The sequence below is a fragment of the Drosophila erecta genome, unplaced genomic scaffold (genome assembly GCF_003286155.1).
Source record: "Drosophila erecta strain 14021-0224.00,06,07 unplaced genomic scaffold, DereRS2 tig00000126-arrow-pilon, whole genome shotgun sequence".
Taxonomy (NCBI): Eukaryota; Metazoa; Arthropoda; class Insecta; order Diptera; family Drosophilidae; genus Drosophila; species Drosophila erecta.
Window position 1 is genome coordinate 2,508,681 of NW_020825209.1, and position 22,327 is coordinate 2,531,007.

General features: G+C 41.6%; 2 protein-coding genes across 5 annotated transcripts in view; one reads left to right on the plus strand and one right to left on the minus strand.

The window, feature by feature from the left end:
* The first annotated feature begins 2,379 nt into the window (after positions 1-2,379).
* On the plus strand, positions 2,380-3,640 carry LOC6550975 (galactosylgalactosylxylosylprotein 3-beta-glucuronosyltransferase I). Its single transcript, XM_001976816.3, has 2 exons — positions 2,380-2,708; positions 2,767-3,640. The coding sequence occupies exons 1-2, from the start codon at positions 2,500-2,502 to the stop codon at positions 3,476-3,478; spliced, it is 921 nt and encodes a 306-aa protein (XP_001976852.1). The 5' UTR covers positions 2,380-2,499; the 3' UTR covers positions 3,479-3,640.
* Positions 3,641-5,919: 2,279 nt separating this feature from the next.
* LOC6550976 (fasciclin-2) overlaps positions 5,920-22,327 on the minus strand; it is a 64,932-nt gene continuing 48,524 nt past the window's right edge. The window contains exons 4-10 of one of the 4 annotated variants that reach the window (XM_001976817.3): positions 20,440-20,603; positions 14,786-14,910; positions 13,230-14,723; positions 12,921-13,104; positions 7,710-7,911; positions 6,542-6,628; positions 5,920-6,123 (exon numbers count right to left, since the gene is read on the minus strand). In XM_001976817.3, coding sequence (XP_001976853.1) covers positions 6,000-6,123; positions 6,542-6,628; positions 7,710-7,911; positions 12,921-13,104; positions 13,230-14,723; positions 14,786-14,910; positions 20,440-20,603 — 2,380 coding nt within the window. In that variant the 3' untranslated portion in view covers positions 5,920-5,999. Of the gene's footprint in view, positions 6,124-6,541; positions 6,665-7,709; positions 7,912-10,186; positions 10,451-12,920; positions 13,105-13,229; positions 14,724-14,785; positions 14,911-20,439; positions 20,604-22,327 lie in introns of those variants that run through there. The other 3 variants (XM_026982414.1, XM_015155458.2, XM_015155461.2) reach the window with 3 other exon arrangements.

Consider the following 22,327-nt stretch of genomic DNA (forward strand, 5'->3'; position numbering starts at 1 on the left):
TACTACTGATGGAACTACTAAGTAACCCCCGATCCCCAATCTCCAATCCCCAAAATTCCAACCCATCCCTAAATATAACTTATACATACCAATATTTGTACATGCGAACAAGCGAAAGGCTTTAGAATTTAATCATAAAGGTCCGAAAACCGATTACCCAATCGAGGCAGAAGCAGCAAACTGAGAAACGTATTTGATGGGGAATCGAAATTTAATTTAAAATTTGTTTAAATTATTATAAACTGGAGAGAAGTGTATTTCTGTGGAGAATCGAAATAAAATTTAACAAAAAAAAAAGAAAACAGCTGCTTTCGATTATCCTGCCTTTGCTATTCCAATGTGGAGTGGATTTCGGGGCTTGGGTATAGGTATAGAACTAGTATGTAGGTATTGCAGGTTGGAGCTGATGGTGTATAATGGTACCAGATTTCCTGCATTAGATTTCACTCTGCGCTGGCAGAAGGCAACTGAAGACATCAACTAGCGGAAAACCGACTGGATGGTAACCTGGATCCAAAGAATCCAGGCTATCGAAAACAAGGTCGCAAGACTCATCACCGGCTGCGAGTGGTTTGTGCAAAATACCACCCTGCACAGAGACCCTTGACGAGATAAACCAGCACTCGACTTGCCAGCGCTCTGAACAGATCTCGCCCAACAAGGAGGCTCAATAGAAGGCAACCGCGGGATCTCCTTTGACAAGGGCCAGGAGAAGCTGATGCTTATCATAAATTATTTGTTATCTGTGAATGGGCTGAATTAATAGACAAATAAATAGACAAAAAAAAAAATAAAAGTTTTGTTTTCCTGAAAAATTTAGCTGCTGCCGGACAACGATCAGCTGATCATTAATTGTGTTGCATACTTTTGGGCTGAACGTGATTGTCACACCAGTTCATGTTGCACCTAGTGTTGCCTACTTTCGAGGGCCACTTCATTTCAAATTCTGCAAATTCACCTCCTGGCATTTCTGCTCGCCTGGTATCTGAAATCGAAGAAGCTGCATTTTTCGGGCAAAAATTAACAAGTCATTTTGTAAGGCAACTTGGGCAATGTCCGATTCCATACACCAGGCGAACAGAAATGCCAGAAAGTTACCAACGATCATTTCGTTTTCAGCAGACACCTACTGCGGATTATGATCGCCTGATGCAAAAAGTCTGAAAGTCTGACTTTGATCCGAGTTTTGTTGGGCAATTTGGGCAATATCCGATTCCATACACCAGGCAAACAGAAATGCAAGGAAGTGGCCAACGATCATTTCGTTTTCAACAGACACCTACTGCTGATTATGATCGCCTGATGCAAAAAGTAATGAAATGTGCCCAAAACTATGAAAATCTGATCAGTTTGAACCGAGTTTTGTTGGGTAAATTGAGGGATTCTTGATTTCAGATACCAGGCGAACAGAAATGTCAGAAAGTGACCAACGATCATTTCGTTTTCAGCAGACACCTACTGCGGATTATGATCGCCTGATGCAAAAAGTCTGAAAGTCTGACTTTGATCCGAGTTTTGTTGGGCAATTTGGGCAATATCCGATTCCATACACCAGGCAAACAGAAATGCAAGGAAGTGGCCAACGATCATTTCGTTTTCAACAGACACCTACTGCTGATTATGATCGCCTGATGCAAAAAGTAATGAAATGTGCCCAAAACTATGAAAATCTGATCAGTTTGAACCGAGTTTTGTTGGGTAAATTGAGGGATTCTTGATTTCAGATACCAGGCGAACAGAAATGTCAGGAGGTGACTTTGCAGAATTTGAAATCAATTAGCTCTCGAAAGTATGCAACAAATAAATTGAACAGCTGTGGCAATTGTGTTCAGCTCAAAAGTATGCAACGAATAATTACTGATCAGCTGATTAATAAATTGAACAGCTGTGGCAATTGTGTTCAGCTCAAAAGTATGCAACGAATAATTACTGATCAGCTGATTAATAAATTGAACAGCTGTGGCAATTGTGTTCAGATCAAAAGTATGCAACGAATAATTACTGATCAGCTGATCAATAAATTGAACAGCTGTGGCAATTGTGTTCAGCTCAAAAGTATGCAACGAATAATTACTGATCAGCTGATCAACCATATCCGACAGATCCTAAAGGTATGCAATATTAATATTGCAATAATACGGGCGAAAAGTATTTTTTTTATTATTATTTTATTTATTAAGGCATACGGGGTGAACTATTAGCCCCTTTGTGAGGGGCGAAAACTATGCTGCACTATAGCTGCATTTCTCTTTCAGCGGGACCACCATACAATCTATATTAGTAATTAAACATGATAAGGTTGTTTTTATTCTTCGAATACGGCAAAATACTTTTCGTACTAAAAGCCATAAGTGTAACCATACTGGAAACGAAGAATTGCGATAGTTGCACGGAACTGGATAGTGGGACCGTTCGTTCCGTTGGCATGCCGTTATTTAGGCACACAGGCCGCCGATTTGTTTGTTTTAACAAAATTGTGTTTTTACCAACTGCCGCAGAATGTCGGAGGTCCGCATTCGGCCGCGCCAGGTCCTTATCCTGATCATCGTCTTCCTCGTGGTTCTGATGATGGTACACCGCAACGGGAAGCGCACATGCCAGGGCCCAGAGTACCTGCAGGCCATGTTCATTCAGGCGGACACGTTACCCACGATTTACGCCGTAACGCCAACGTATCCACGGCCCGCACAAAAGGCAGAGCTAACCAGGTGGAGTACATCCGTATCGCATGCAAATGCCTCCTAGTAACGCCCCGCATTCCATCAGACTATCTCACCTCTTTATGCTGCTGCCGCACCTGCACTGGATCATTGTGGAGGACATGAACGCCACCACGCCGCTGGTCAGAAACCTGCTGAAAAGAGCCGGTTTAGAAAAGCGTTCAACGTTGCTAAACATCAAGACGCCAACAGAGTTCAAGCTGAAGGGCAAGGACCCCAACTGGATCAAGCCTCGTGGCGTGGAGCAGAGAAATCTGGCTTTGGCCTGGTTGAGGAGCCATGCCGATGTCGACCGGCATTCTATAGTGTTCTTCATGGACGACGACAACTCCTATTCCACAGAACTGTTCGCCGAGATGAGCAAAATAGAGAGGGGTCGCGTGGGCGTCTGGCCGGTGGGTTTGGTCGGTAGTCTGATGGTGGAGCGACCGCTGCTCACTGAGGATGGCACCAAGGTGACCGGATTCAATGCCGCTTGGCGACCGGAAAGACCATTCCCCATCGACATGGCCGCCTTCGCCATCAGCATGGATCTCTTCATCCGGAATCCGCAGGCCACGTTCTCGTACGAGGTGCAGAGAGGATATCAGGAGAGCGAGATCCTAAGGCATCTAACCACCAGGGATCAGCTGCAGCCACTGGCCAATAGGTGCACGGATGTGCTCGTCTGGCACACGCGCACTGAGAAGACCAAACTAGCCGCCGAGGAGGCGCTCTTGAAGAAGGGCCAGCGATCCGATGGCGGCATGGAGGTCTAACGCACGGGAGCCAATTGTATATATAGCAAGCTACCTTCCTAGTGAATTTACGTAATGTGTTCCGTCTCCCTGAACTATCACTGCTTCCTCATAGTCTAGCCCCAATTTATTTAATATTTTGACTTCCTTTTATTCTATGTAATTTGTAAAAATATGGTGTAGGCAAATTATTACGATTTTAGTTTAGACTAAGCCAGACGATTTCAGAAGTGCTGTCATAAAATCAAATATATTGACAGGTCACTAGATTTCAAAACAAATTAAGTTTTTTCCAACTACACAGCGTATTTACGCACGTTTTAAATATAAAAATACTACTAGTTGTGCAATGCTCAAATCAAAGTTGTAACATCTCTACACGAAGATTATAATTTTACCTCGAAGGTTAGCCCAAATGAACTAATTTTTCTAAACTATAAGAACACTTTAAGTTGTCACATTAGATTGTATATACACCCATAGTAATTGCAAAGCTTTAAAGGATCGTTAGAAATATAAGCTTCAATTGTGTGCCTCCCAATTAACGCGAATAAAATTGATATGTATTATCAATACCTATTTCAAAAACATGTTGGCTCTTTGGCAATGAATCGATTTATTATCACCGCCCAAATGGGAATTGAAACTACAGCGATTGGTATTATAGTACAGTAAATAAGATTTATTTCCCCCGTTTCAGTTTCAGTGTATAATTTTTCATCAGTTTTGTTTAGTTCATATAAAAAGCTACACTGTGCCGCCGAACGAAGCTATCGAGTTTTCCGATTCGTTCGGCTTCTTGCAAACATATTTCATATGCTCGAATGACCAGCAGTTTTTCAAACAATCGCATCCAAATTCAAATGTATATAGCCTCCTGTAATCTCGACTTGGATTCGCTTCGTGGGTTATTCAATAGGTCTTTCATATAGTATCGTGTATATTTATAGGTAAAAAGCTCTGACAAGGCGCTTGACTTAATTGGCAACAAAAGGTACAAAGCTCAAAGGCAAAGAACCAAAAATGTGGGATCTCAGCGATTTCAGGAATCTTTACGGCTGTCAAATAAAAATGCGTTTTTCATGGGGCGTTACCGTACATACATACATTCAGATCGGCGTGAGAACACAAACGTGGTTCGCTTTTGTTTTTTTTATTTTGTATTATCTGTTTCGTGTAGAAAAAAAAACTTACGAGTAACTTTAAATACATGTACATACATATATATATTTAGATTTATATATCCGTTAGATTAATGCGTTTTAGATCTCTTAACTACAATTTGTTTAATTTTTACATACATAAGAAAATACTTTTAACACAAAACTGAGCGATTTGCGGTTGTTCGATGGAAGTGGGATGAAAGGTTATAAAAGGTTGTTAATGTTTGGCAATCTCGTAGCTCTCAGATTTCTCTACAACTTTGCAGTTAGTCGGATAACCATAGATTCCCTTGCAAAGATTGATCTCGAGTGTTACGATCCGGATGCCGAGGTGCCTCGGGTGCTTTATTTCCTTATTTTCCGTTAAAGCAGCTAAGCAGTTTGTAAACATTTTCAAATATTCAATTTCTTTAACATTAATGTACATTGAGCATTATTCATTAAGTGCCGTCTGCGGGTTACACATTCCGGTGGTTAAGTATACGAATTAGCAGTAGGAAACCAAGGATTTCGATATCAACTAAGTCAAGTCCATTCAAGTCCATTCCTTTTGTTGTTCTTCTTTTGATCTTTCCAATGTCATGGTTTTGCGGAAAGAAATGCTCGCAAGTCTTTTGTTTAGCGTTTTAAGTACTACGAATTGGTGGGGGATGATGATCAGGGGCAAACTTAATGTTAAAACTTATTTATGGCATGTTTAAGTTAGTTATACTAAAGAAATCGATCTCATTTCTTGCGGCTTACATGCATAAATCCCTCCTCTGCGCTTTAGATGCTAAATAATTGTAATTTTTTGTTTGTAAGGCATTAATTTAAGATTTCCTTCTTGCATACATTCATATATATAACTTAGGCTAGGTCCTTTTCTTATCATCTCTTTTATATTCATTTAGTTCTCCTGCTTCGTTCATCGTTCATCGGTATTTGTAATTTCTTGCTTTCATTTGTGACATTTTTTGGACTAAGGAAAAACAAAGCAAATGCAGCGATAAAAAATACTTGTTTAAACTAGAAAATGAAGCGACATTGAGTTATTATTATTTCTTTCTTCTGTGTATGCTTGCTGGTTTTTCGAGCTTAATGTGCTATGTTTTAGATGTTGTTAAGATATCGTATGCATTATAGTAAGACATTTAGTAAGATTTACGCTGTGTACGAAAGTAAATTAAAACCAACTTAGTGTGCCAATCGAATCGATCGATTTTCAAGTGCTCTTCCCCCAGCTTTGGCTTTGGCTTGTTCTCGCTAGATCATCATAAAGTTATATTTTCATACGCTTATTTTCATATTTCTTATTTCTTCCCGCCTCTTTTTCCTCTGTTTTGTGCACATTACTCGGACTCTGGAGCTGTGGATACCAGGCGCTGTGGATACCCTCCTTACACCGCCGAATTCTTTCCGATTATCTCGCCACTGCGTGAGTGCACAAATCGACCGTCGAACTCGATGGTCGAGTTCTGTTTGATGCTGCCTGTTGGCGTGCGTAGCGGCTCCTTTTCGTCCCTGCGAAAGTATTGGCAAGTTAAAATTGGTAAGTTGTCACTTGGAGTGTGATTTCTACTGCAAGCGTACTCCAGCTACTCATGCATTCCAAACTAGCTCTTCTCTAGAGTATGATGCAATTCAAGTCTGGTACAATTTTCAAGCTATTGATAGCAGTGCTAGCTGAATATGACTTATGAGGTACAGGACAGGATCTATGTACATGGTGATGTCAGTTTTCGAAAGATAGGCGGCAAAAGAAATACAACACGCTACAAAGATGCAAATATGCAGACAGGCCGAGCGGCCGAGCGGCGGCGAAAAGAAAAAATGCAGAACGGAAAGCGCGAATGGAACGGAAACGGAAATGAAAATAGCAACGGAAACGAATCGAATCAAAAACGGATACGGATACGGATACAGAAGTCGGGGTACGTACAATGGCGTGCTCATGGGCGAACCGCCCAGTTTGACGGGCGGCGGCAGTGGCAACGGCGACGGCGGTGGCTCCTTTACCAGCTGGCCACTGCAATAAGGTAGCGGAAAACGCCAACCGTAAAGACTGCTTGGTTAGATGGTTTTGGGTTGATATGGTGATTGTGGTTCGGTTTTGGTTGGATTTGGTTTGGTTTGGTTTGGTTTGGTTTGGTTTGGTTTGGTTTGGTTGGATGTGTGATTGGATGATTGGAACAATACATGATGAGGTTGATTTAGTATCGAAAAATGAGTTGAATACATAGATATGGAAGTAAATGACCAACAATGATTGAGCAGATACAAGGTGTGTATGTATAATTTTGAGTGCTTGTTGTTGTGTTTCTTTTAAATTGATCAACTTTCTGAGCAAATAACGCGGATGAATATTTGTAGGTTTTCAACATTTAACAGAATTCTTAACTAGACATCTTTAACTTTTTGCAGCTAGGCGCAGCAGATTATTTTACTTTACACACACCTAAAACGCAACAATCTTGTACAAGTAGTCAACAAATTAAGCAAATGATTGTAAGCAAAAATGGGTGTTTCTGTGTTAACGAGTGTAAGTAATAGATCTAAATTATTGACTTGGTTTGTGTTGTTCTGTGTTTGGTCTTCGGATTACATTCAATATTGCACTAAAAATGTCATGGCAAACGAAAAGGTAAATGGTAAACAAATTGAATAGTAAATTTTGTTAAGTCCCTCTGGACTTTCCGGACTTTCCGGACTTGGCGAATCACTCAGACGGATATCAGGGAATTGCGATTGAACAATAAGGACTTGGGCCGCGCATAAACCCAATTGTATTCGAATTCCTGGCGAGTGTGGCTAATTATCGCAAAATAGGAGCGTGTGGGGGAAAACACAAGTAGAATGCAAGAAGCATAAGGTTAAATTCGAGTCCGATTCTGATTTTTAGTGCAATATTTCATTCAAAAGTTTTCCATAAGTTCCATAAAGTAAAGAAAACTAAAAGAGAACAGAACAAAGTGATAAGCTCAAGGCTAATTTGACCTTTCGAATTCCGTATTGTTCGAAAGTGGGCTGGAGTCAAATATGTACTTCTCGGCTATATCACTTGGTTCTGCCTACGATATATGGAGATGCCACACATCGATGTCGCTTACCTGCCCAGCTTGGCCTCGTCGTCGATCTCAGAGGGCGATCGCTTGGCCTTGCGGCACATGGTGGCCATGACGCCCATGTGGACGGTGATGCAGCAGAGGAGGTCGACCACGAACAGGAGGAGGAGGACTCCGCCGAGTGCGATGCCTACGATGGCCGCCGAGGAGAAGACCTGTCGCTCAGCCACCTGGATGACGTCAATTCCTGCATTTTTGTTTGTAGCGTATTAGGGAGGTTGCAGACGAAAGGTCGGCGGGGGAAAGAAGTGTACTTGATTAGTAAGTGCATTCATTCAGGTCGATGTAGATTTTGGAAGGGAGTATTAACTATACGTATCTCTAGGTGGTACGGTGCCAGCACCTGGCTAACTAGCCTAGGAAAACTCCTCCAATTAACAGCTAGTCTTACACATTTAAAACTCGGATTCTTAATCGTTTAATCGTGGTTAATCGTTTAAAAGTTTTTTACATTTTTGTGTGTGTATTAATTTGTGGTTGAAATTAGTAGAAAGGTTTGTCATAACGAAATCATAACAGTAATAACAATAGTAGTAGCAATCATAAAATCCAAAAACACAAGAGGGAAATCAATTTCAAATTGCACCAATTGACATAACATGAAAAGCATTTTCAAACAAAGCAACAAACTGAGCAAACAAATTTTCATTTCTCCTCATCGCCGGATTATTTTCTTTTTGCCATATATCAAAACTGGCGGTATTACGAATAAAGCATGCAGCCGGAAAGGAGAAAACTGTGGAATTTGGGGGGTCTTTTCGCTCAGCACAAAGAGATAGTGAGAAAGTGGGTGGTGAAAGTTGGAAAATTAAGCGTTTGGTTGAAGTGTTTTAGTTTTATACAAATTGCAAAATACATAAGTAGGCCAATATGCAAAGTATACAAGCAGTGTTAAGCAGTTCAACTTAGAAATATAAGTCATTGATACCCTATGTTATATAGAGGTGTATATAGATTGTATGTACATTTTGTGTGCGGTAGTGGGATTATGAAGGTAGGGGAATCGTTTGCCTAGAGTGCCTTGCTTGGGTTTTAGAAACTATAACATAATCAATCAACATTTAACAATTAACAATGGGGTTTTTATAAACATAATTCTCTGGGTATTCAGGTGTACAATAATTTGTTTTTCTGTTTATTGAACTGATAGTATCTGCGGTTGTTCGTGTGCAGTGCAAATAAACAGGTTATGATACAAAGATATATAGGCGTTAAACACATCCTTTTTTGTTACCTGGCGGCGTCCAAAATGCTGATGGCAGCCCTGTCCCAAGTCACACACGCTCGCACAGCTTCTGTTAAAGTTTTCTCTTTATTACCCAAAGTGAACTGTTTAAGTGGTAGCCTTTATTTTTGTTTCCTTTTACCAACTTCGTTAGCGTTTTTGTGTTCGACTTCATTTGCTTACATCATTCGGGACAATGTTTGAATGTGATCTGTGTGAACAGTGAAAGGTCCTACTGCTTGCCCAAGGGCGTTAAAAAAAATCGCTTTCCCCATCTCAGCAACGTTAGGCGGGCTGAATTTTTCACTAACTATATATGTATACGTATGTATAACTAGATATTGTAAAGGTATAAATTGTATTTATGTTTTTTTTTTTTTTTTTCTGATTTAAGATATATATTTGGCTAGAAAAATCGATTTCGCTTGCTAAAAAAACGTGTATACAGGAATATCGGTTCGTCTAGATCGAGTTGCATTCTAGTTTTGACTTTCTAAATGCTTACTATCAACAGAAGGTAAAACACTTGAGTGTGGAAAAATTCGTAATGGCTTTAACTTAGTTAGAGTTACTTATTGTCCCCTCTTAACGTTTACGTGCTCAAAACAAAACAGAGACTCGGATAACTGCTCGCAACTGCCTGAAAAACAGTGTTGGAAGAAGCTTTTTGGCTAACTTTAGGAGTAAGGTATGGTGTAAATGTAATTGTAATTGTTTTCATAACTTGTACTCGTATGCATTTAATAATTTTTTTTAAATTTTCTTGTAGAATTTCGCTAAAATTTGGTATATATAATTTGGTTTTCGTTTTTTTTTTTATCTTTGTCGCTTGGCAGTGTTGTAGAATTCACGTTGAACTAAGCGGAACGGATGTACGGAATCGGAATACGTTCTATAAATGCTCTCGCTATACACATACAACTAAATAACAACTTAACATTGGCTTAGTGGTAAAACAAGGTCTCTAGCGGTTACACATAGGATTTCGGATACATTAAGTACAATTTTATAGTAGTGTAAGCAAGTGTTTCGGTTTTGGCATTTCGATTTCGTCTTTCTTTTTTTAACTAGGTACTATCATAGATTTTCGTTTTTTTATTTGTACAGTTAATGGAATCGTGACCCGCCCTAGGTAATATTTTTAATGATCATATTCTCTACTTGAGCACATTTAACGTAATTATGTCCGCTTCTTCATGCTTGTTAAGGATATGTTTTATTTTATTATTTTTTTTTTTTCGTTTTTTCATTTAGTTTTCTTATTATTTACACATTGACACACCAAACGGAAACAAGAGAAAGAAACCCATGATAATTTGTCAGCGGAAGGATCCTCCAAACACTGCTTCTTGATGACTGGAAGCAGAAGCATCGGCAGCTAAGGTCGTTTAAGCAGTGTTCGTCGTCGGCAGCAAAATCATCAGCATTGTCGGCAGAGCAGTGAAAATTACAAGCAGTTGGGCCAGGGGTGCAGCGCCACTCGCCGAAGGATGGGGATTATCTGTTGGTTTTTTCGATATCGGTTGTCGATTTTCGATATTTATATGCATTTGGCATTTGTACAGTTCGATTTGAATTGATTTTAGTAGTAGGAGTTGTTGTTGTGGTTTTTAGCACATACACACCGTAAAAGAGAGAAAAACAAGGAAGAAAAGTGGTAGAAGAAAAAGGAAGAAAAGGAAACACACAAAAGAACATTTCGTTGTTGTTGGTTGGTCATGATTTTCTTTTTCTTTTTTTTTTTTGGTTACTGAGAAGACGACGACGTTGGATCAAACACAATGTGCAAAGTGTTAGTGGTTTGTTAGTTTGCATTGTTTGTTTTTGTTTGGCTCGGTTTCGAGTTTGCGTGTGTTTGTGTTTGCTTTTGAGTGTTTGATTCTCTAACAAAAGGGCCACAAATGTGTTGTTAGTAAAGTTTTGTGGTTGTTGTTGGTTAGAATAATAGCTATGACTAAATGCCTAATTAGATGCACACACTAAGTTCACTGTTTAGCCAAAATATCAAAGATTAAATGTTGGATTTGGGGTTATGTATCGGTAGAAAACTGAGGTCTAGGCAAAAGCGATAGGAATGGGTAGTATCGGGAATAACGGTATACACAGAGAGAAATTGGCAGCTAGAGAGGCAGCACACACAAACACAAAGGTTTTAATAGCACAAACAAACAGACTACGCACAACATTTATATACTTAAAATTAACAAAGGAACATCAAATCAAGGAACAGAGACGACACAGCGAGAGCGACAGAGAGGACAAAAGTGTGAGTGGGGGTGAGCGAAAGAGATAGAGACAACGCAGGCAGAACGAATTATCGAAACCGATAAAAAATGAGTACGACAGCAGTTGCAGTAAATTACAGTTTGTTTCATTGGTTTTCTTTGAATGTTTTATTTGAGAAACGTTTTCATTTTCATCGCTTATAATTGAAAAATTCAACTAAAGAAGTAGTCGCAGTATACAAACAAAATCAAATCATATTAATTCAAATAATAATCGACGTAATAAAAAATAATAATGAAGAACTCTAGTGCGGTAGTAATCCAATTTAAAAACAGAAAATATTCTCATTTCTTGTTTTTTTCATTACATACTAGATTTACATTTAACAGGGTTCTTGTTTCGTTACGTATGTGATGAATGCAGACACACACACAAAAATATAAAATATAAAATTATAATCATAGTTTTCAAGTTTTTCATTTCCTTCATTTTGTGTCACAAAAATGTCATGTTTAGTGTGTTGGTAATTATAATTAAGTAAATGCTTAATATTGATAAGAAAAAAAAGAGCGTAAAGTAAGCTAAAATTCAATTCGGACGCGCGCATCTCGCACATTTCTACATATCGTACAACGGCTGACTGACGAGAGTGTGGTGAACTTCGCATTTGAATGCGAATTAAGAGTGGGTTTTGATCTCAGAGGGACGACAATACGATCCCGAACGAATTGTAATGCTTAGTCAAATGCGTTGCAGTACTTTTGTCATATTTTGTTTTTTTTTTGTTTGGCTCAGGTTTGGGTTGTGTGGTGTGGACATTGCGATTGGAATGTATACATTGTAATGGATTAATGGATTGTTATCAATAAGAGAAGTTAAAATAGTTAAAATGGTTAAGATGCTCGAGACAATTCAGAACTCACGAAAACATGCAAACGTAAAAGGTTTCAAAAGAGAAGACAATGAAATTAAGTCATTACGTTGAGCAAATTAGGTTAAAATCTGGGTGGGGTTTGGTTTTAGGATTTGGATGGGACATTACAAGGTAGGGGGTTTAACACTGAGTGTGAACGAAAAACAAAAGTCGAAACGCAATTGAAATAAACACTACAAAAATGTATGCAAAATTTATCGATTATATCTGGGATATTTGTATCATATTCATATATAAATATATATATATATATATATATAGAGCAGTAAAAATTATGTCTTTATCTAGATATCATGTAGATGATGTTTGTGTGTGAGTGAGTGTATGTATATATAGAGATTTTTCAGTTATATATTTTGATCTTTTTCTTTTTACTGGGATCTTGTGGACTCGATACGATTCGATTCGATATTTTCGATATTTCGAATATCGAACGATCGGTTAGCCGAAGAAACAGCGGTCGTATGACAGCTCTATGCTTACATTTTGGAAATGCAAAATGCAAGATCTCGTCGACGAGAAAATCTATATCCCACTGCGTTCGGCTGATTGATCGATCGATTTTTCTTTCTTTTTTTTGATTTTTTTTAGACTAACATTGAGGCTAGGACACTAAGTAATGTTATGCTTATTGTGGTGGCCAGCGTAATGATTGTTGTTGTTGCTGTTGTTATCGATGTGATTGTTGTTGTTGATGTGGCTGTTGTTGTTGTTGTTGTGAACAGTCGTTTGTGTAGCGCACCGACACCGGAATTAAATCCGGCCGAATAGAGCAACGTGCCGAGATTGTTATTAGCTGAATCGGACTCACCTCGTGTCGTCTTCATGATAATGGAAGCAGGAGAGGAATAGCCGATGGCGTTGTGCGCCTTCAATTCGATGCGATAGTAGGTGTTGCCCACCAGCTGGGTCATCTCGAAGGATGTGGTCTCCATCACCTCAACGGTGTTGCAGGAGTTCTCCAGTTCCGTCCAGGTGCCGCTGATCTTAACGCCCTGAAGACCAGAAGAGTGGATTAGTATGACTTCGTTGACTGCCCCGCCAATAACTAGATTAGGTCTATAAATATCACTCCAACGAGAATTCGTTTGAATCCAAAATGGAAAGTCCCCCCACTTACCGGACAGTATTTGATCTGGTATTTATCAATAGGCTCTCCATTGTCGGCGGGCACGCCCCAGCGCAGCTCAAAATGATCGGAATAGGGCGACACGACCACCGGTTCCTCTTTGTCGTGCTGGACGGGATTATGCAGTGGCTTGGGCTCCTCGGGAGCCGATCGACGTGGTGTCGACTGCTGCTGATTGACGCCCCAATTTCCCAATCCCACCTGGTTGCGGGCGGCGAATCGGAAGCTGTACTCCGTCTGTGGTCGCAGTCCCTCAACAATGTACGGCGAATCGGGTGACCAGCTGCGGTTGTAGGCCGTTGACCAGTCCGGATTTAGGGCCTCCTTGTACTGCACACTGTACGCCAGTATGGGCAGGCCCAGTTCGGTTGATGGACCGCGAATTTCAAAGGTCATTGTGGTGGCGGTCAGTTGACTGGGCCGTGCTTCGGACACAAAATCAGGCACACGTGCCTCCTTCAGTTGCATATCATGCTCGGCGGTTCCATGGATGTTGGTCGCAATGCACTTGTATCCTGAGTAATACTGCCTCGTTACCGGATGCACAATCAAATCGCTGCGGGGTCCAGAGCCAACAATCTTCAAATTGGTGTCGTACAGATCCTTGATCTTGCGACCATTCCAGTGCCATTCGATTGTGGCATTCGGGATGCCCATGGCCAGGCAGCTGAGGTTCGCCTTGCGCTGCTCCCACGAGAAAACCGGCGGCAGATCCTTCATGTGGCTAAAGTCCGGAGCAAATTCAACGGTAATGTGTCCGGTCTTGTAGGCATCGGCTCCCTTGTTCCGGGCAATACACTGGTAAAGACCATCGTCGGAACGCTCGGCATTGGCGATGCGAAGGGTGCCGGTGCTCTCGCCGCGTTCCTCATCGAAATTTGGCTCCAAAATGATGCGGGGATCGTCATCCTGCTGCCCGTTTGTGTACTCCTCCTGGGTTCCCCAACGACGGAAGGTAATCGCCGGTGCCGGACGTCCCTTGGCACGGCAGGTTATGGCAATCTCCTTGGTCCTGGCCCCGGTCACATTGTACAACTCATAGATCTGGGGACGCACCAAAACATTCAGCTTGGTCTTCTGATCCACTACGCCGGCCTTATTCTTAGCCAAGCATGTGTATGTGCCGTAATCCTCCTGGCTAACGGAGCTAATGGTAACCAGGCCAGTTTGGGGATTCACTTGGAAGCGATCGGCGGTCGCCACGTTCAGTTGTGTGGCATCGCGAATCCAGCTAATCTCCGGAACTGGCTTGCCTGTGGCTGTGCAGTTGGCTGCAAAGGGTTTGCCCTCGACGGCCTCCAGATTGGTGGGCAGCGACACGATCACCGGCTGAATGAAGACCTCCACGCGAATGGTGCGTTCCAATAGCTCACCAGTTTCGATGACGGCCGCACGGCACGTGTAGATACCTTCGTCACTTTCCTGGACATTTCGGATGAGCAGGCCATTGGTCTGCACCACATACTTGTCGTTGGTCGTGCGGATCTGTATTGGTGTGATAAACCAGTCAGTTGTGAAAATAATCTATATTATTCAGTTCTACTTACCGGGTCTCCGTTGCGCAGCCAGTCAATTGTGGGATTCGGATCGGCTTTAACCTCGCACATTACCACATAGTCTTGGCCAAGAGTGGGGTACTGATTCTCCGGGGCATTTGTCCAGGTAATGGCCACTGCAAAAAGGGCAATATGTTATTTAGTTTGATGTTTTCTGGTTTTTATGAAATTAAACTGATTGCATCTATTTGTCTTTTCTGTTCTGTTGTTACTGATTTAAAAAACCATTGCTGGACAGTAAGACAATTGCCAACTGAACAAGGATACAAGGATTGCAGTCCTAAAGTCCTTAAGATGTGCAACAAACAAATTCCTGAGCTAGGTGTGCGCAAATTGTTTGATTTCGCTTCGCATTCATTTACACAGCACACAGACGTAGAACAAAGAACAAAGAACAAGAAAGGAGAGGCTCGGAAAAATGCAAGTCAAGCAGGAGACTATTTTTCTGGTCATGTTGACAATCCAAGCGGAGCTGTACGTGGCGAATACGTAATATAATTTTAAACAAACTGTCGGGCACATGGAAGCAATTCAAGCAATTCAAGCTTCAAGCGCAAAGTCCAAGACATGTGCGCGGCCTTCTCCTCCCCTTTTCCTAAGGGTCACTAACGAGCTGCAAAGAGGGGCAGATGGACGCCCCTCCTGGCTGCCAATAAATCTGCACTGGCGAGACGACTTGGAAATTGAAAAGGGGGAACGAGCAACAGAAAAAGTGTAACGTAGTGCCTTGCAAAAGTGAAATTCCTAGATCAAATACTTGCAAACACTGCGCCAAATGCCAGTAATAAAAGCAACAAGAAGCCGATAAACGGGGTCGTCCTCCTCAGAAAAGCGGGCTATGGAAGAGTATCAGGTGTTGGGAAATCAAAGCTCGGACTACCAACCAACTGCAACTCAAGGCGTGAAGCGGAAGAGTGCCTTAAATGTAGAAAATAGTCAAAAGGCCTGAGAGGCAAGTCAAAGGAAATCCCGGAGGTGAGTTACTGGTGCAGTTGTATTCGAAAAGGCAGAGGGAGGCGGGCAGGGAATTCAGTTGGTAGCCTAAAAATGGATAAAGCACTATAGATACCCATAAGCTCTTTTACTGCATTTACAATTTAATACTCGCAATCGATAGCTTTGCATTTGGGAATAGCACTGGGCCACGTTTTATTTATAAATCTACTTTCCGCAAAATACCCTAAATATCACATATCACTGTACAGATAATCCTCTGAAAATGCAACTTTGGGTATTTCAAATAACATGGTAATCAGAACATGAAATCTAGCTGTCAGTTGAATTCCATTTCATATTTTATATCCCAAATCTGGCTTCGGTTTTGCTTCTTTTCAGGAAAGAAGAACCCGTTTGTCAACGGCTTTCAGGTGGAAGTGGATCCCACAGCCCACTTCAATATGCCATCATATTTTGCATTTGAAAAGGCAATCTTGGCCAAAAAGCTGTTAACCATCATTGGCAGCCTTTCAGTTTCAGCATGTGTGTGGCTCAAATATTTACACTTTATTTATAAATCAGTGTAATAACAAGCCATCTATGTCTGTCGGCCGCCTGTCAAGCATCCATGTATATAGGACCGAGATCTATATATATTTATATATATATATTTGTATATCGCATGTCCGCCCAAAGCCAAAGCCAAAGCCAAAATAACGGAAAGTTGTGTTAAAAACATTTTCTATTTGCAGTTTTCATTGGCAGTGTCTGGCTCTGGATGTCCTGTATCCTTCTTCGCCCAGCCAGCTATTCGAGTTCCTTCCCTACTCCTTTTTTTGCACCCACACAACATATAAAATAAATAAAAACTGGCTGCTCCTGTCACTTCCCGCCGTTCCCCGGGATTTTTCCAGCATTTTTCCTGCCCCTACATCTGTCCCTGCCCATTTTATCCCCTTGCTCTTTTCTGTTTGGCTGCATTGTCGTAGCGTGTGAGATTTTGTTGTTCAAACACTTTTCGCTAGCTGCGTTCGTTTCTGACGTCTGATGGGCAGCCGGCACACACAGATATATATGTATATATATATACCGATTTATATATATCCAGCCAAGCGGAGAGGGAAAAAAGATGAACTAGTTTACGATTTCATTATTAGTTTGAACAAGGACAAGCCTGAATGCCGGAGCCCAGGAGTCCAGGAGTCCTGCCGTCTGGATCCTGAGCTTTCTTTGCCGGTGGTGCCGGTGGCGGCGAGCAACAAACACGACTCACAACTTATTGAAAAAGTTGCTGCAACAGCTTATTAAAAAAAGTACACAAAAAATAATGGATAAGGGAATGGAACCGAAAGGCGACCAACAGGGGAGTAGCAACTTGATTTGGGGCCTGTACCTGCAATAGGTTCAAATTACCGCTGACCAGGTCGAATCCGGTCCACAAAGTGATAATAAAATGAAACAGATTGCTGCACTTATGTGTACATAACATATTTCCAGCATGTTTAATGTTTCTTCAGGTCTGCATTTCCATGTTAAATTCCAGCAATATTGTTAAAGCCCAACGGTTGATACACAAATCTCAATTAATAGTAATGTTAATTTATCATTTTTGCCGGATAACTTAAGTCCTTGTCTGTTTTGTTACTGTGCGGCAGTAAGACGAGCACATCCGTTTAAGAATCTTTAAGTTACTGGCAATGCAAAAAGCTACATTGCACACCGAAAACAGGAACAAGATAATTGGTCAGCCAAGGCAGATAGATCAAAGAATATTTATTTGCCAAGTGCAAACTGTCTAATGCCTCCAATCAACATTATTAGTGGCAATTACATGGCCGAAAATGCAAAGGATGTCGACCATTATCGACTAGCAGATGGAGCCTGCGTATTTAAATTCAAATATGTATACCAGAATAAATATTGAATTAATGCACTGCCTTCATTCTTTGTGCTAATACGGTTTAATGCACCTAATTGTGAGCTACAAATAACAAATTGCACAAGATAGCTTAAAGTGCTCGAAAACGGAAGTAGATTCTATTCTGTTGCCATACCACCAATGTAGCTTGCGTCTGTTGATGCTGTTGCTTTTCTGGCGGAAGTTTGTTTTGAGCATATGCATTTATTAAAAGCATAAATATTGAAATATTAAGCTGTGACTGGCACAAACAACGGTATGTAAATATGCCATTCCCATTCCCCCCTCTGAATTCCCACTCATGTGTGCCATGTTTTCATACACTGAAAGCACAGCTCTGCTGCTTATCAGTTTGATACGTATTATAGGTTCGATGCCATACGGATCCAAATAACCTATGGAAGGTGAATAGAATTCACTCAAGAAACAGGGGTTATCAAAAATTTGAGCTGCTTAATCACATACTTGACTGTTTGATTGAACCATATTTGTTGTAGAACAGATGCACGAGTATATATTCTTCAGGACTCAGAGTTGCGGAGTTTCAGTGTAGCAAAAGTAAATCTTGCAATTTGCCTCCAGCTCTCCGGCTGTCTGTGTTGCAGTGTGTCTGCTTATTTGCTGAACTAAATGCAACTTGTGAGTTGTCAACACAATGCCAGTTACTTCTATAGATCCCCCCATATCCTGGCCACATCCTCGCCCAAACCCTTAAGTTGCTGCTCGCTGGTGTTGATAACTAACTGCTGTTGGGCTTTGTATTTGAATGCTGGCTGGCCAACCTGGACCATGGACGAACTCGTCCATGAGCAGGGGCTCTTAAGTCGGCTTAGCACGAACAGTCCGACCGCAGAGTTGGAGAGCTCTTTAAGCAGCACCTCTGGCTTGGCATTTGGCAGCGCTCGCGCTGACCAACACTGATGTCCTGGCATTTAGTCAACACTGACTGTGTGCAAATGCGAGACTGCAGCACTGCCCCATTGCAACACGCGTGTTTACCTGCCCCTCATTGTGACGATGGGAAAAGGAGATTCCATTCCGAGGCAGTCATTGCAAGTCAAACAGTTAGCCTGACATCGATCGAGAGTGGAGTGCTGCTAGCAGTCGTATTGCTTCCATGCGCTACAAATTCTGCTCCTCTAGTTCTGGAGTTCTGTGTGCCCATATCACCGGGCACAAATTGTTGCCCGGCAAAATATTTGATTTCATTTCAAACGCACCATCCTGGGCGGCCTCTCAATACGATTCGCCCACCCCCTATCCCAATAAAGGGCCGCAACGGTTGCAGTTGCACGGTTAGAAAAATGCCGGATGGCTTTGATTTAGGATGAAAGTACTTCAATATGGCTAAGTAGTTGCACTGGCCCGCAATTCCCAACAGTTTCCAGTTTGGAAAGTAACGCCAGCACTGAGCACTGATGTTGGACATGTTTGGTTTTACCCTAATGCAATTACCAAATCCAATTCATTCACTCATTTTTCCGGTGTACCTCTGTCGTGCTCCTGCAACAGTCCAGAAATTCTCACATATCACGAGAACGAGTATTGTTGCCCCACTACTTCTTTACCTCGGCCAGCTACACCCTTCCACCAAATGTGTTTGTGCATCCGACGCAAGTAGATAGGGACAGTTGGAGAAGGGGGGTTCCAGTTGTTAGCGCCCAGTGGTTTTTGCTCCGTGTGTGCAATGAGTACGAACTTTAAATTGCTTAGAAAAATCAATCTCGTAAAAGTTTTGAGCTGCAGCGTCACTTATGTGCACTCGACTGCAGGAAGGTGGAACTGGAGAAGGGTTCAGGGGCAAGCGCTTGCTGAAAGGGCATGGAAAGAGTTGCTAGAGAGTCAACGAGCCAGCAAAATGTGTGCAGGTGAATGGGTGTGCGGGTGTGTGTTTTTCTAGCTGCTTATTGAGGGACGTGTTCTGCTTTGTATTGTTGCTGTTTCGGTGTTCTTTTTTTTTCTTTGTGTGACTGATGAAAGTGGGAGGCAGCAGGGGCAGATCCTCGCCGATTGCTTTGCACTGGACGCATCCATTTTGTTTTAGATTCGCTTACAATGCTGCGCATGTAATGAAATCCCGGCAACTGTAATTTCTTACTGCCGTAACTCTGGGAACTCTGGCATTCTGGCTGGCGGCCGTCGGGCTCTCTGGCACTCTGGCACTCGAGCAATGTGCAGGGGACACAAATTGCTAACAAGATAAATGAATCATGCAGCAGAGGAATCACGTCGAGCTTTTCCGCTTTCAAATGGCGATTACTCACAGCATGCCGGACGACGAGGGGGAGTTCAGATGGTCCCTAATCGATGGCGACAACAAGTCAAGTATGCTCGGACATGTAATGACAAATTTCGGCCACCCAAACACAACTGTTCTAAGTTTGGAACCGTCCAGCAACCAAGCAACAAAGGCGACCTGGCCAGCCACAGATTTGCTCTTTTATTTGTGGCTTCAGGGCATATTTGTCAAGATCAAATCACATAAATACCACTCTCTGATCTAATCCAAAAAGACTGTTTGAATTTGAAACAGATAAGATAATGGAGTACGCTTACTCTCAATGCTTAAAGTGTACATTACCCCTCTGTTCCTTTTTCGCATAGTGCAAATACCAAAGTGATAATAATAAAAAAAAAATAAGCATCTCCATCTTTACATTTGAATGTAACAGAGTCATTTCCCACATTAGATATTCCACACACTTGCATGAAGGTCAGGATAAATAAACGCTCGAAAACAATTTGTGGCTCTGCCGCTGGAGTGTTATTACATTCTGGAACTGGGACTTACCGTAAGTTTTAATTGTGACGCCCTTCTCGAGGATCTCCGTATTTGCATAGGAGGCGGTGCAGTAGTACTTGCCGCCCATTTCCACCGAGAGCGACGTAATCATCAGGGCCAAACTTTCACCGGGCAGCGTTTCCGTGTACATCGGCGGCTGGTTGCGTCCATTCCTTTGCGGCGGGAAAGCGCGGAAAATGCCGGAAAAGCGAGCGTGGGAGGGGCGGAAGAGCGGGCAATGAAAGCGGGTTGAATGTGTATTAGTAACGGAATAATATGCATTTCATTTGTACGATTACGAGTATAGGAGTATGGGTGTCAGTAGTACACGGGTACTCGGTATAATTATTATTATTATTATTTTTATTACGATGTTTTATGCTTATGCTTATAACAATTACCGTTGCTGTTAGTAAATTCCCTGCTCCCTGCTCCCTGCTCATTTGCATGCCTCACCAAAATGTGTTACGCATTTTTCCCCCTGGCTGTTTCCTTTAAAAATATACGTATATTCGTATGTATGTGTATATGTATAGCGCATATTCTGCAAATTTGCACGGCAACTTGAATGGGAAATGTGAAAATTCTTTGGCTTTAACAGCAAGTGCGGTTCCTGCTTTTCAAAGGGGAGATGGAAAGCCAGCTTTTCCCCATGTTGTTCGGCCAAATCAAAGCTTTAATCTCATTTGACGTCACCAATTGCAAGTAAATATTCGGTATTTTGTGTGCAATTGATTCATTTAGTGTTCACTGTTTGGATTATAAAATATGTACATAGCTTAAATGCTAAACAAAAATTTAATAAATAAATTACCCCTAACAGTGCTGTGCGTGTTCAACCGATATGCTAATCAAACCTCGATTCAAATTCCATTTCCCCACCATTCGCTTTTCTTTTGCATTTGTAAGTGTGTGCAGTTTTCCGTGACTGCTTTCAGTTTTCTTCCTTTGAGTATTTGCGAATTAGCAGGAGTAAATCGCATAAGGCAAACAAATTACTTTGGCCCCTTTCGATTCCCCTCGAATATTACCAAAAACTCCAACTATTTTCAAACTGCTGGCCATTGTGCGACTCACGTACTAATTAATTAAAAAAGTTTTCTTCGTGGCGCAGAAACTAAATATGCATAGAGGCGGTTATAATTATTGTTACGACTTTGCCAAGCAGCAATGAAAGCAACAACTACATAGACCGAGGTACACAATGAGAAAAAAGGAATGGGCAAAGGCAAAAAGCTAGAACAAAGGTGAAGATGCATTTTGTCTTTTTTCTTTCAAGGGGAAATTGCAATATTTGGAAAAGCGGCAGTCATTGAAAGCCTGCTCCTTTTTTTCTGCGGTGGATTTCAATTTTTGACAGTCGCTCGTCTATTGTTTTTTTGCATCTTTTGTTTTTACGACTGTAATTGGTTTTATATATTGCATATTGCACATGTGTGCGAGTGTTTGTTTGCATTTCCCTGTTTGTGTGAGCTCAGGCACAACCTGCGTTCGATTTGCGATTCGCAATTGTTTGCAAAAATGCAAAAACAGAACAAATATTCCGGAAAGCGGAGAACGCTGCACGGTTTTCGGTTGCCACACACACAGCCGTGTTCGCAAAAATAGCATCTAGTGCCTTCTATGCCGATGCAAAATGTTTTCGTCGACTACAAATCCACACTTTCCGTTTGATACAAGCGCTGATGGCATTGAAATGAACCATTTTCAACACGTCCACAACATATAATAAGGGATTTTAAAAACTCAAATTGTATTGTATGGACACGGCGAGCCACTTGCAACTTGAACTGACTTGTGCGCATGGAAAGCCGTCACTGTCGAGCCCAAAATTATGCTAACCAAAGTTGTTGACGCAGAAAAAAATACGACGCCTCGCAGGAAAACCGCAGCAGTG

Excerpts from the sequence above, each read along its gene's own strand:
- LOC6550975 (XM_001976816.3), top strand. The coding sequence starts at position 2,500 with ATGTCGGAGGTCCGCATTCGGCCGCGCCAGGTCCTTATCCTGATCATC. Across the intron at positions 2,709-2,766 it reads CAAAAGGCAGAGCTAACCAG|ACTATCTCACCTCTTTATGC; the intron begins GTGGAGTACATC and ends GCATTCCATCAG.